Source organism: Lytechinus variegatus, chromosome 5 (assembly GCF_018143015.1).
Source record: "Lytechinus variegatus isolate NC3 chromosome 5, Lvar_3.0, whole genome shotgun sequence".
NCBI classification, from domain to species: Eukaryota; Metazoa; Echinodermata; class Echinoidea; order Temnopleuroida; family Toxopneustidae; genus Lytechinus; species Lytechinus variegatus.
The window spans coordinates 13,052,867-13,067,596 of record NC_054744.1 but is presented as its reverse complement, the minus strand read 5'-3'; the positions used below and the strand labels follow the sequence as shown (position 1 = coordinate 13,067,596).

At 36.2% G+C, this 14,730-nt stretch overlaps 1 protein-coding gene across 2 annotated transcripts in view; it reads left to right on the top strand.

The window, feature by feature from the left end:
* Nucleotides 1–1,313: 1,313 nt before the first annotated feature.
* Nucleotides 1,314–14,730, top strand: part of LOC121415382 (tetratricopeptide repeat protein 37-like) — a 54,065-nt gene continuing 40,648 nt past the window's right edge. Inside the window, exons 1-8 of one of the 2 annotated variants that reach the window (XM_041608577.1) lie at nt 1,314–1,413; nt 7,662–7,793; nt 8,391–8,534; nt 11,149–11,310; nt 11,750–11,875; nt 13,067–13,162; nt 14,019–14,136; nt 14,546–14,686. In XM_041608577.1, the coding sequence (XP_041464511.1) occupies nt 7,692–7,793; nt 8,391–8,534; nt 11,149–11,310; nt 11,750–11,875; nt 13,067–13,162; nt 14,019–14,136; nt 14,546–14,686 (889 nt within the window). In that variant the 5' untranslated portion in view covers nt 1,314–1,413; nt 7,662–7,691. Of the gene's footprint in view, nt 1,418–7,661; nt 7,794–8,390; nt 8,535–11,148; nt 11,311–11,749; nt 11,876–13,066; nt 13,163–14,018; nt 14,137–14,545; nt 14,687–14,730 lie in introns of both variants that reach the window. The other variant, XM_041608578.1, reaches the window with a different exon arrangement.

Here is a 14,730-nt window from a genome sequence, read left to right as displayed (position 1 = left end):
TTGAAACCCGAGAGTTTGCCTGGCGAGAACGTCAGCTTTGGCAAACACGCCTATAAAATACGCAACCCCTTTCCTCTCCTCTCTATACCTTAACGTTTTCTCGATAAAAAGACCGCGCATTTTCCTCTCCAAAAATGAAATATGAGAGTTGTGCCAGGCGAGAACACGATCTCCCTCACCAATCGTATCTTTTCAAAAAAGTTGAAGGCCATGCAAATGATCAAATAGAAATCAGAGAGTCAGGAGAGATGGGGAGAAGAAGAACAAGGGAAGGAGCTCTGGAAAAGGCAGAGGTTGTTTAAATTAAAGAATTATTTGATCTTGCTCGAGATCTCTTGACATTTTGGTCGGCCATTTTGTTCAAATACTCCTCGGTGTTATGCAGAGGTCAAGCCACTTTCAGGAGCAGACAAATAACTTCAATCAGTCAATCAGCGGAGACGTATGAATGTCATGTAAAGCATGTAACAAAACGCAGTTTTGAGAATTAAAGCTAAAAGTCCAAAGAACGAGAAGTAGGACGGATCAGGGTTTAGGAGGGTGGGCGCCCCACCATACTCAGTCTAGGTCAACCATACACCGGGCCATGCACATATAATATGCCGTTCTATATGCTGTTCTTAGAAATAAGGATGGAAGTGGGTTAGGTTTTTCATAACCTATTATACGGGATTTTTTTTAAACCATCAAATAATGGTAAAAGGCCTAATATAGATGACCACCAGAGGGGGGGGGGTGTCAGCCCCTTGGCCCTCCCCGGGCGCCTTATAAATGGGAAGGGGGGTCATGCAGAAACTCAGGACGAGAAAATAGACTTGAGAGCTCTATAGAGAGCACTATAAGTTAATCTACGGAGCCCTAGGCCTAAGGTACAAGGCATCATGATGCGTGACATTTTTTCCTAACTCGTTCCCTCGAAATTACAGTTATAATAAGTCGAGGGAACGACTTTTCGAGGGAATATTGAGTTCTATAAGTCGACGGAACGAGTTATGTTAGTCTAGAGAACGAGTTTACTCGTGGGAATTAGCTAAGGGAAAAAAATAAGCTACGTTAGAGACTAATTTGGGGCTACTTCACATAGGTACGAACCACTCATCTCCCCTCAGTGGTACGGGCAGGGTAATTTCAGAAAAGTCTTTCATAAACAATCCTGAAATGTAACACTATAATATTGCATTCTTCAAAGTCTTGATTCTGAATAAGATTTTTTCCTCTTCAAATGAATTAAATTTGAAATAATTCTCCATGTACGAACCATGATGCCCAATAGAATTCCACATACCCGACGACTCATGCGGCTACCCATACTTCATCTAAGTGTATTTTGGCTTGACATAGAAGTTTCCACGTTCTGATTTATTTTGGTTCTATTTAGGCCTAGAGAAGTTTCAAGTTTGGCTTCTAAAAAATGTGAGTACGTGTACCAGATGAACAAGAAATACATATTCTATGTAACTGTTGATGTAATCAGATGCCAGGTTTTCAATTTCGGAATTGGATGTTTGTGTTAATCGTTACTGTTGCCTCACGTTAGATCATTCGTAAAGATTATGTGTAGTGTAGTCCCACCCGTTTGTTTGCGTAGCCAGGAGGCTCCCAGAGATCGAGAGTGAACCGCGTTTGGCACTGGATTTCCATCTAGTGGGTCGCGCGTGCTGGGATCTCATTTCTGGTGTCCACAGCACACGACTTCTACGGCTTGATTCTTCTGTGCGCGGCAGCATGTAATGAACCCTTGGGTGGATATTGATAGTATCAGAAAAATATTTGTTCTTCATTGCCACCTGTATTTCGGAATGACGACTTTTCATAAAATCATATATTTCATAAATTAAATGGAGGTAATAATCTTTTATTTATTAGTGTTACTGATTGTAGTCGATGTATGGAACTTACTATATGAGGTAAAAAGAGAAAAAAACTTTAAAGATTAACAAACATAACTGGATAAATTAAAAATTTCATTATTTCCCTTATTTTAGAACATGGACGGTGTCCTTTTAGAGACATCTTTCATTGATATTTCCATGAAAGAGACCCTTGTCCGACATAAAAATTGAATTAAGTAATTTTGACGTTGTATTAGTTCTGATTCTGATTTTTTTATAGAATATTTATAATAATAATTTTGCAAATTATGCATTAAATGTTTTTTATTGAGGTAAATATAGGGTTTGAGCACTCCTAGTACCAATGAGGTCCAAACATTAACATGTATGGACCTCATAGGCGACATTACCCAAAAATATGGGTTAGACAATGCTGTTCTGATTTCCAACCCAAGACTTTGGTAAATGTACGCCTTAATACAAATTGGAGTTACGTGATATGACTTTCATTTGTTGGGGAGACATTAAAAGTATTAATTAAGTAGTTCAAATTAAAATATATTATCATTAAACTTACATTTCAGGCCCTTTTTGTTGATTTTCGGTGAGCGTTCCACACAGCTGCGACGAGTGATCAACTCCGAAGTAATACGCGAACTGGTCAGCTGATCGGTCAGGTGATCGGTAGATTATCTTTTTGTCAGACGTTCATAATTTATGTAAAGCGTATCAATCTTCAGTATCTTGATTCCAAAGTATCAGTATTGCAGATAAATGTCATTATTGATTGGAATCAGTGGCGGATCGGGGGGGGGGGGGGGGGGGGGGGTGGGGGTGAGCATTTCTGCCCGATCCCCCTATTGAGATTTGTAGTAAATATTTTGGAATTAAATACGTTGTTCATACTAGTTATGCGACCCCTCCCTTATGATGATCACAGCATTATTTGTAATGGGGATATTTCGTTCATAATTATTCTTGTCTCTTCTTTCTCCTTTTTAGCCTTTTTTTGCTTGTTAAAACCTTTTTTCCTTTTTTTTTGGGGGGGGGGCTCGCCAAATTTTACGTGGGTCAAAATTACCTTCATTTTTTTAGTGACAATCTTTTTTTCATTTGTCCAGTTCTACGCGAGACAAAATTACCTTCGATCATTATTATAGTTAAAAACTTTTTTATATTTTTTATTTATTTATTTATTTTTTTTTTGGGGGGGAGGTTGCCAAATATCACGCGAACGTTTGTCAGCTTTTACTGTTTTATTCGACTTATAATCAAATATTAAATGGGGCTTACCACAGTTTTTTTTAAAGTCAATTCATAAGAATATTCCTCCTCGGGATTTGAGCTTTCTTTCATGAAATATCAGTTTTTTTCATGATTACCAAAAATACTTAAAATTTTTTATCGGTGTATGCCTATAAAGCTTTAGCTCATGCGTTGCGCCTGCCATATTTTAATGCTGATCAACTTTATGCTTTTAATGAATTCCTAAAAACAATAAATTCTCAGATCATCAATTTTGTCGCAATCGAATAATTCGATTGCGTCTCTCTATCAGTTTTGAATATTCATAAAAAATATCAGCTCGTGCTTTTTGCTCATAATATTTTGATTAGTAAATTCTTCTCTTATATAATCGAGTCGGATAGATAGATAGATAACTAGAGAGAGAGAGTTGGGGGGGGTCCCTCAGCTACTTGTCCTCGCTTATTTGTTATTATTTGTTATTATGCTCATGTTGTGAGAGCTTTGTGTTTTCACATTTTTTTCTTTTTCAACCTTTTTATTGTCTCGGAGCTTCCCTCTATTTCTTTACACTATATTATAATGTAGTCCTGTTTCAATCATTGGCGGCGGAAGCCCCAAATTTTAGGAGGGGCCAACCTAAAAAATTTTGACAAGCAAAAAAAAGGCTCTCAACCCAAACATTTTAGGGGGGACGTAGGAAAATAAATTGACAAGCAAAAAAAAAAAGGTCAACAACAAATTTAGGGGGGAACGTCCCCGCTTCCGCCGCCTATGGTTTCAATTCTTTTTTTGTTCTCATTTCAATGAAAACATCATTATTAAACTGACGTACATGTAGAAGACTTTATTACGAAATTTTGACATTGTTTTGTTTCATTTGTTTGGCTTTCTTTTTTTCTTCTCCTCATCTTCTTTTTCTTCTTACTTTTTCCCTTTCCTTATTTTCTCTTCAGTATTTCATTCAGGTATCCGCCAATTTATACAACACCAAGCATATAGAGGCGGATAATCAGTGAGGGAGCATGACGGTGTGCCGCTCTAAAAAAAAGGAGGAATATTGGAAGAAAAAAAAAAAGAAGAAGGGATGGGGAAAAAATAAAGAAAAAAAAAAGATGATGATGGCAATGACGATGATGAAAATTATCTTGGTGATGATGATGGTTGTGGTGACGGTTGTGGTGATGATGATGGTGATGCTAATGATAGTGGTGATGATGATGATGACGAGATGTAATTTTGTTATTTTGTCTTTGAAAAAATTAAGTAGTGCAAAGTTGAATTCATTTAAAGTTTATTATGAAAATAGCAGAAAAAAAATTGGTATGCGTTCGAGGAAAATCCATCCCCCACCAATCTTTTTCAAAGGTAAGATTTTTTTTTTGCCCGGGGGGGGGGCCACTTCCATTCACGAGTGAATACCATGCGCGACCATGGGGTCTCGAAAAGCACCCTAAACACGTAATTTCCATATTCTGAAAATGCACCCCTTAACAAGTATTGGCGTGTGAAACCCTACCCTTAACAAGTATTGGAAACAAAACGATACTCTTGGCAAATATTCCCTGAAATGAACCCCTAAACAAGTACAGGAATGTTTTATTGTTACGGGTCCTTCGGTCGTCGGCTTTACCTTATTTGGTTTAGTACGACCCCACCTTCTACACCTCGCGCAAATCGGACTCTAAACACGAAGTGTTGGAGCAAAAAGGACATCCTTTATAAAACATTTTGATTTTGTTTTATCATCCCCGCAAATTAGACCCTAAACACGACGGTTTTCCTAGCGAATTAATAGATACCCTTTTTTCGTTATTTTTGTGTTTTTGACACCCTTATCACGTTACGTAGGTAACGTGCCCTATCGTGAAAAGGACATCCTTTTTACGTTTTTTTTTGGTCGCGCATGGTATCCACTCGTCAATGTAAGTGCCCCCCCCCCCCGGCCCCCGGGTTTTTTTGTGACGGCGTAGGCCTTTGCAAGCAGCTATTATTATGGTAAAAAAGTAAATGAAATGTCAAGAAATACATGATAATGATTTTTATGGTACATTTTAGTAGGCCTATATCAATTCATACTTGTTATCAAAAAGAAAAAAGTGGGTCGTTACGGACCATTAAAAATGGGAAATTTGGGCATTTTATATTTAGGATAGAGCAACTGCTCGTTATAGACGTCACAATAAATCAAGCATTCTAAATTCTATCAACTCCATTTTTTGTCAAATAACACCTTCATCGATATTTTGAAATGATTTTTCTCATATTTTCATCATCTTTTTATCAGGGTGAAATTCCCCTTTAATTTACAAAACAGATTCGCAAACAATATCAAGAGTAGTGGGAGGCAAGGGTGGAAATCTAAGGTAGGGGACCAGGGGCTGGAAAACAGGCAAAAAAAACAAAAACAAACTAACAAAAAAAAAAACAAAAAGGAAGGTTTATCACCCCCAAAAGAAGGTCGTCTCGTCCAAAATACATGTTTTACTTCGATTTAAATGATGTAGGCCTATTTCTTTCCATCATATATAAAAGAACAAAAATAGTAGGGGGACATTTGATAATGTGCCCCTACTATTTTGGGTTAGGGGGAAGTGTCCCCCTGGGGGGTGCTGCACCTCCTTTCGGAATCATTATGGAACAGTGTGAATAGTCGCTGTGATTTCGATCTCATACCTATAAAAAAATAGAACAAAAGAACGCCTTGACCACAGGCCAAAATGCCTAACAATTTTTCCGCGGCATTAACAACTCTCGTAAGGGGCGCTCTATTTATAAATAGAGTTGCATGTGTAGCTGTCTATGGCAACAGAATCCATCGCAGAATTGAAGCCAGAAGCGTGGGAATTTGGCAGAAAATTCAAGAAAAGAACCGGTGAGTACCGATTTAAGAGTAATTATATATTCATTAACATTTATTGAATCATAAGAATAAAGATTTTTTACGGAAAGAAAGCTTAGTTCTAAGCTAGGGCTGCCCAAATGCGCGTGAGTGGAGTCTCAGTTTCTTAACACGGGTAAGTATTGCGGTGTCGCCTAGAGTGGGTTTGAGCAGCTTTCTATGTATCATGAATTAAGAAACTCAATAAGTTGTCTTTTTCTTTTTAAAAAAATGAAAATGGGTAGTATGGTATTATATTATATGGTAATAAGGTTACCCCAAGTCTGTGCATACACATATCTGCGCAATTCTAATTAAAGAAGATATGCAATGAAAAAAACTATTACACCAGCAATACATAGATCTAGACCTATATTGATTAAAATGCTGATTCAGAACGGTGGAAAAATATTGAATTTCAGGCATATCATGTGATAACCTATGTACCCAAAAATCAATGATCGATTTTTTACTGTGAATACTACTTTTTTCGTCGATATATAAATTTATGAATGATTAATTTTTAAAGATAATAAAATCTTATCAACACCATGATAGTGCAATTTTCTAACAAAATAATAATCACTGAAAATCAGGGAGCTTTTCTTGAAAGTAGTTGTCAGACATTTTATCCAACAAGTCCTGTTTTATTGGAATGTTATTGTAGTAACGTTGCTTCTTTAATCAAATTCAAGGAAAGTTGTCAGATCTGACAGCTTGTGAGACAAAAATGTTGAAAAGCTCTCCTGAACCTTGTTTTTTAGGTGAATAATACATTGGCCCGTATTCTGAAGTGAGGTTTAACTTAGACCACGGTCTAACTCTCTGCTAAAATTATGGGAAGCCAAACGTGTCAAAATTATAATTGAGTTGTATGTTTCTTATGTTTACTGTGCTCTTCCCTGATTAATCGTAGTGAATTCAATCATTTATTTATACTTCCTACACAATTATGAATGATTTGAGAGCCAAATGGGCTGAAATAATATATCTCTTTTGTTAGTGATTTATGTAAGAATGGCTGTCCATATTTAAACCACAACTTTAAACCTAAGTTTAACTTAAACCCAACTTCAGAATACTGGCCATTGAGTCTATGGGGCATAGGTCCCTCACACTGTGTGCAAGGTGGCTAGCTGTCTGTGTAGGAGAAACCCCAAAAAGGGTAAAAAAAAAAACGGTTGTCCATGCCTTGAGAATAGTTGTTCAGAAATCACATCTAGGTTCCGTTGGAGAAAGATCTGTGTTTAAACGCAAGTAAAAATCAATCGCAAGTCCCAAATGTGTGCTGTTGATTGGTTGAAAATCAAGTTGCGCATGATCTTTAGAGTTGCAATTGATTGCAACTTTTTCTGCAATGGGCCCCTGGCAGGCTGAAATGAGGCTAGCAATGGTTGTTAGTAGATTCTAGGACATCGTCTGTTTGTTAAGTTGCACTAAAAAAGAAGATGAGGTTGATGTAATAATATTAGACTCTGCATAAAGCACTCGGTTTGCTTATATCGTGGGCATTATGGACAATGTTATGGACTTTATATTTAGGTGCAAGATATGCGATAGGGTAGCGCAATACATGCATAAGAAGCAAGGTCTGCAGGTGATTTTTTTCATTGTTACTTTTAATTCTTTAGTCTCAGTACAAAGTGTATTGATATGTATAGGCCTACTCATTTCTTTCTTTTTATACCAACTATTATAACCAGATGTAACCGAGTTTAGAACCAAACTGAAGAATGGCAGCAGGAGGTGGAAGCAAGGAGCTTAAAGCTCCTATCAAGAGAGCTAAAGAAGCCATCAAAGTAAAGGATTATCAGCAGGCTTTAGAACATTCGAAAGTAAGTAATCTTGATCCAACCCAAATGCCAATTTTATCTACATAACTAATCACAAAACTATTCATACACTGATGGCTTAACTTGACTTGACCCGTATTTGCTTACTTTTGTTGAGCGACCACTTTTTCATGGTTAAATTACTTTATTGTACTCCTATATATCAATTATCATTTTTCTCCCCCTCCTGACTAAACAGTGAATACTTACGAATAGTTTCAAACAACATCCTTTTCTTAAATTTGTATGACATTCAAAATTAGATAAGTTTCAAATTAACTTCATCGTATGAATGGGTATGCAATAAAAATCCATATTTTTAGTGTTCGAAATAGAAATATGTCAAATAAAAGAGTGATAGCAGCGAAAGCTTGCATATGCTGTTACATTCCAAATTTCCAATTGAAGACAAAAATGTGTTTTTTTTCCTCATTATGATACGGTACCTTGATCGTGGACCAAGAGATTTGACTTTTCCAAACATGGAATATGAAATACTTAGATGACCGCATCAGCTCTATAGTTGTAAATTTGTTGCCTACGAAATATTCAAAGATATGAAGTATTCCTTTTGATTTTTTTTCCCACTGACACTGTCAGCATGCTTTGAGTGTGGATCCTAAGCATTACAATGCCTTGATATTTCTTGGTAAGTCTACCACTGAGCTTGGACAGGGAGATGAAGCAGAGAAAGCATATAAGAAAGCAGCAGACATAGATCCCAAGCAGACTCTAGCATGGCAGGTAAGCAGATAGGCACCCATCTGCACTCACTACATTTGCTAATGCCTTTGTCACATTGTTCCGTGCAACCCTTGTGGGTGATTGCCCGCAACTCACTTGGAACAAAGTTTTGAGCGCTACTACGGGCAACTGCACGTGAGATACATGCAAGATACTATCAATGCCGGCGACCTGCAGGTAGCAAAAATAGTTACCCAAAAGTCACACGCAAGGCTTGCATGGAACGATCAGACAGGGCCTTTTTAAATCAATGAGTGCAAGATTAAAGAAAACCGGTATTAAATATACATCTCGAAGCAAGCAATAATTGGCGTGACATTTTGCTGTCTTATGATTATGAAGGGAATTGAAAAGATTTCTACAATACGCAATAGACCAGTTCGTAGTTACTTCATGGACAATTTTGGTCAAATGACCTTTCATTTCTTTCATTATGATAGGCAGATTTCAAAGCAAGATATTACATAAGCTTGCCTTATGTAGCAGGATGAAGAAATTGAATAGACCAGGTGACTAGAATAGCACACCAATGAACACTTTATGAAGGTATTTGTTGCATTCCTGCTTTGAATGCATATCATAGCATGTTGCACAATGTACTTGGCAAACTGTGAAATACCAGTCATTCGTGGACGCATTGTTGTTTTTTGTGGATGTAAATGAAAACCACAATTCAAAAGAATATATGAATAATCAAGACATCAAAGTTGGTGCTTATCTCATTAGATTTTAAACCACCATAACACTTTAGGGTCATTCCATGCCAATTCACCCAATGAATGTGCAATTTTGCACCCGACTGTCTCAGAATTTGTTATAATTTGGTATACATAAAATTTAACATGGCCCAAGCACAAAACAAAAAAAATTAGTCCAATCGGTCCGTCGGTTCTCGCGCTACGGCCCACCCTTTTCTCCTTGTTTTGACAAAAATGGGCGTGACCTTCAACTTTCAATGGCCACTGCATTGTTACGTGTTGACCAATTTTCATGAAACTGGTACCATTTGATAGGAAATTCAGAGAGGAATCCAAAACATGCATCGAATAATGTATTGGAGCAATTTATAAGGTCATGACCTTTGACCTTAACTTTGACCTTGAGTTTGACCCCCGGACAAATAATTTTTTAACTTGATTTTCGTGTATGTTAATTATTGGTATGATATTGACAAAATATGTTAAAATCAATGATGATATTTTATTTCTTCACCTTTAAAAACTCTTCCAAAGATACCATGAAATTTCACTCTAGTCCCACACACTGATATTCATGTTAGTAAAGTGTTTACCAGTTACATGATTTCTTCCAATCTTAAGTTACAGTATGCAAGCACATGAAAAGAAATTAAGCTTAATCAGTTTACAAATAAAAGACTAAACCTTTATGCTAATGAATAGGTATCTGTTTAGGCATTTTATGATTCAGCAATATATATCATATACATATATATATACATGTATATATTTTGATGATAAAAGTGAAGACTTTACTACTATGAATATATATGATATATATTGCCAAACATCAAAATGAATATATATTGATGAACATCAAAATGCCTAAACAGATACCTATTCATGAGCATAAAGGTTTAATCTTTTATTTGTGAACTGATTAAGCTTAATTTCTTTTCATGTGCTTGCATACTGTAACTTAAGATTGGAAGAAATCATGTAACTGGTAAACACTTTACTAACATGAATATCAGTGTGTGGGACTAGAGTGAAATTTCATGGTATCTTTGGAAGAGTTTTTAAAGGTGAAGAAATAAAATATCATCATTGATTTTAACATATTTTGTCAATATCATACCAATAATTAACATACACGAAAATCAAGTTAAAAAATTATTTGTCCGGGGGTCAAACTCAAGGTCAAAGTTAAGGTCAAAGGTCATGACCTTATAAATTGCTCCAATACATTATTCGATGCATGTTTTGGATTCCTCTCTGAATTTCCTATCAAATGGTACCAGTTTCATGAAAATTGGTCAACACGTAACGACGCAGTGGCCATTGAAAGTTGAAGGTCACGCCCATTTTTGTCAAAACAAGGAGAAAAGGGCGGGCCGTAGTGCGAGAACCGACGGACCGATTGGACTAATTTTTTTTGTTTTGTGGTTGGGCCATGTTGAATTTTATGTATACCAAATTACAACGAATTCTGAGACGGTCGGGTGCAACCACTGGGTGAATCCAGATGGAATGACCCTTTAGTACAAATGACCTTCCTCTGATCATGCGTAGAATCTTTTGGTCATGCGCAGAAAGGAACTACGAACTGGCTTATTCATCAATACCCTTTCTGAAAAAGATTTTCTCAAATGTACAAGAATGTTTTGCAGCATAAAACCTGCTGTTCTGAAAGGGTTGGATTGACTCAACTCCGTAATAAGAGCACTGTCTCTGGATGGGACTCCAACCAATGAACTAAGTTAAAGAAAAATAACATTTTGTCAGTTTTGATTTGTGTAAGGTGTGAATTTACAATCTTTCTTCCCTACAGATATATAAATTTAATTTAAGTCCAGTGTTTGTCTAATTGTGTGTGACACTCTGTATTTTTTTTTATTCATTCAGTATATTTCTCTCTTGTCTATTGTGTGTCACAGGGACTGGCTGCACTCTATGAGAAGATCGATACCCCCCAAAACTCAGAAAACCTTGTGGATGTGTATCAGGAGCTTATGAAACTATCAGATGATAAGACAAAAGAAACTCAGATTGCTGAAAAACTAGCAGACCTCTATCAAAAACTTAGCAAACCTTTGCAGGTAATGACATGCCTGTCACAATGTAGGCTTCTTGAAATATGATTATCATTCTTCAATTTATGTAGACATTTTTGTCAGATAACTTACCGATAATGAAATAGTGAAAAATATTCTTTTCAATAAATTGTTGGAAAAGAAAATGTGTCTGGGTAGAGAATTTGCCCCCCTCCCCCTTTGCTGTGTAGATGTTATACTAGAACTGCTATGAATGTAGATACAACCATGCACTGCTATGGGTACTGATGCAAAGTAAAATTAATATAGATGTTAATGTACATTTGGAATTAATTATACAGTTATAGAAACTCGGTCATATCCTACTAGTATAGAATCGATTTCAATGAAAATTGACCTTTTAAGCTCATTGTTAGCTTGTAATTTACATTCATTAACATATTCCTGATCGACAATATAAATGAATCGTATCACTTTCTATCAGGCATGTGAAGTCCTCCATTCCTTGATCTTGAAATCTGAAGACAATGAATACAAGATTGAGAAGTGGAGCAAGATAATACAACTCCTATCAAAACAGGCATCACTTGACGAGAGCAATACCAACCTGGTAAGTAATGGATCTTAAACCCAATGGTCAGTATTCTGAACTCTGATTTAACTTAAACCATGGTCTAAGTCTGGGCTAATAGAATGGAAAGTCATGAGTGTCAAAAGTTTTATTGCAATTGTTATGCTTCTTGTGTTTACTGGGACTCTTCCCATTTTTTAATAGCGAAGAAAATATCATATAATGTTTTTAAGGAAATTTTAATGATTTAAATGCAAAATGTGAGGGTCAATTGATAATAAGAATAATAGGCATTTATATAGCGCGATCTATATAGAAATATTCTGTTCCGAGGCGCATTGTTTTATCATTATTACCCCGGCTTTAGCTCAAGCTGCCTTTCAGCGCTCAGTGCATTCAAGGAATTAATCCTGCCGGGTACCCATTCACCTCACCTGGGTTGAGTGCAGCACAATGTAGATAAATTTCTTTGCTTCGGAAAAATATGCCATGGCTGGGATTCGAACCCACGACCCTGTGTTTCAAAGTCAGAAGACTAATCCACTGGGCCACAATGCTCCAATTGATCATCTAATTAAAGAAAATGTTGTGTTGTCCCCTTATTTCCTACATGGCAAGGTGCCTTTTAATTAAATATCTGCTATTAAAATGTCCCTAGGTCCATCCCTGCCTACCAGGTGGGTGTTTCATGAAGCTGTTCGTAAGTTAAGAGCGACTTTATGAACGACTGGGGATCCTTTCTTGTGATAAATTATTTTCACCATTAAATGTTCATTGGTGATTATTGGAAGAAAGGTTCACCAGTCATTCTTAAAGTCACTCTTAACTTAACAGCTTTGTGAAAAGGCCCCCAGATACCCACTCACTGTATGTATAATAATAATAATAATTGGATTAATATAGCGCTTTTTTCAGAGGATACAAAGCGCTGTTGATTGCATTAGACAAGTTAAGGTTTACGGTTATATAAGTGTGTTTTGAGATGTATGTCTAGTGTAGCAGATTAAAGTCAATGTCTTGCAAAGAGGCATGAAAGCATGCTTTGAAATGTGTGGATTGAAACCCTTTACTGTTTCATCAGTGTTCTTGAAATTCCTCCATTGAGCCATGGCATCTCTATGTGAGGATTACAGTTGTTCAGTTTTCCCTGTTATGTATATTAATATTGAAATGAATTCAACAGATACTTTCCATCTACCCAAATTACTGTAATAATTGTTTTTCCTTCAGCTAAAGGAAGCATATACTGTGGTCATGGAGTCAGGCAACATTGAAAATGAATCACTGAGAGAGCTCTACAAGGGATACATTGACTTACAATTTAAGGTAATATTTTGTTGTTCCTGTATTGTACTCAGTGGAATACTGTGATTATATCCTTTTTCCTAAAAGTATTAGTAATAATCTGATTACTTATAATGTGCTTACATGTATATCAGATTCACTTATTCATTCCCTAACACAATGTACATCTATGCACATTCTCTACTTTTGGGAGTATTCCAGCCAATGACCTTTAAGGCGCACACAATGCTGGACAAGCTTCAATGATTGTCACATCCTACCATGTACCTATTCACTACCTGGGTGGAGAGTGGCACAGTGTGGAATACACCTTTATAAAGGTCAGGGTGGGATTCAAACCTATGACCTTGTAATTACAAGGCAAGAGTCAGAACCAGTGCACCACGGCCCTTTCATTGCTAATCCATTTGCACTTTATGTTTGATTGTTTACACATGACAATATTGATATTGTGTTTATTTGTATTTAAAAGTTACATGTATTAGATTAGTCTTTTTTATATCAACATGAGTGACATTTTAACAATTATTTTCAACCACTTTTCATACCATTTACTGATATTTCCTACTCACAACTGTAGGCCCTATTTGAAGACTCCATGTAGGATTTTTAAAAGCACTTTTCATGTCATCTTCATGTATTACCGTACTTCGGCAAGGTTATATTGATCATGATTGCAAGTTGCTATATCCAGCCCACAGAAGATCGGCCAATTTTCACTTGCTTGATATCTTTGTGTGCAATCAAGTTCCCATGGACTTTTTTTTAGTAATCTTTACAATCTTAAATCATGCATGTAACAAAACATATCACTCTGACTAATCTTTGGATAATTTCCTAATGAAGTTAAACTGACATTATGTTTTTATCTCTTCAGGACAGGGAAGTTGATGTAGGTGCGCTAAAGGCAACATGTTCTAAGATGTGTGAAAAGTTTCCATCAGAGATATATCCCCTGGAGAAAATGACAGAAATGACTCTGATTGAAACATTTGGTGAGTCTCAGTTTTCTTTGTATATTGAATTTGAAATCAAATGTTTTTTTAGGTCACAAATCAGAGCTGCCAAGTAGTACTGATTTTCAGTATTTAGTACTGAAGAGTGAGAAGAATACTGATAGTTTCATGTAAAATACTGATTTCTAAAGTTTCAGTTGTATGTGTGGTCCTATGGTATTTTTTTTAAATACTGATTTCCTCACCGGAATACTGATTTTCAGCTTTAAAAATACTGAAATGTTCTTTTTCAGTTTGGTAGGTCTGACAAATTGTTAATCTTATATTTATTTTAAAACTCAGTTCCCTTCGTATAGCTTGTCATAGTAACACAATAACAACATTCATATGCTGTCAATAAATTACTGAGAATAACTTTTACTTGTACATTTGATGTTTTTTCTCCCAGCATTGAAGACATCTGATGACTGGTCAGTCTATGGTCAGTTACTAGAACTGGATAAGGACAATGTATGGGCCGTGATTGGTCAAGGTCAACTTAAACTGACCAGTGGAGATTACAAGGCAGCTAAGGAGTATCTCACAAATGGTAAATATGTACAATAGTGCAAGAATGATCATTGTTTCATGCAA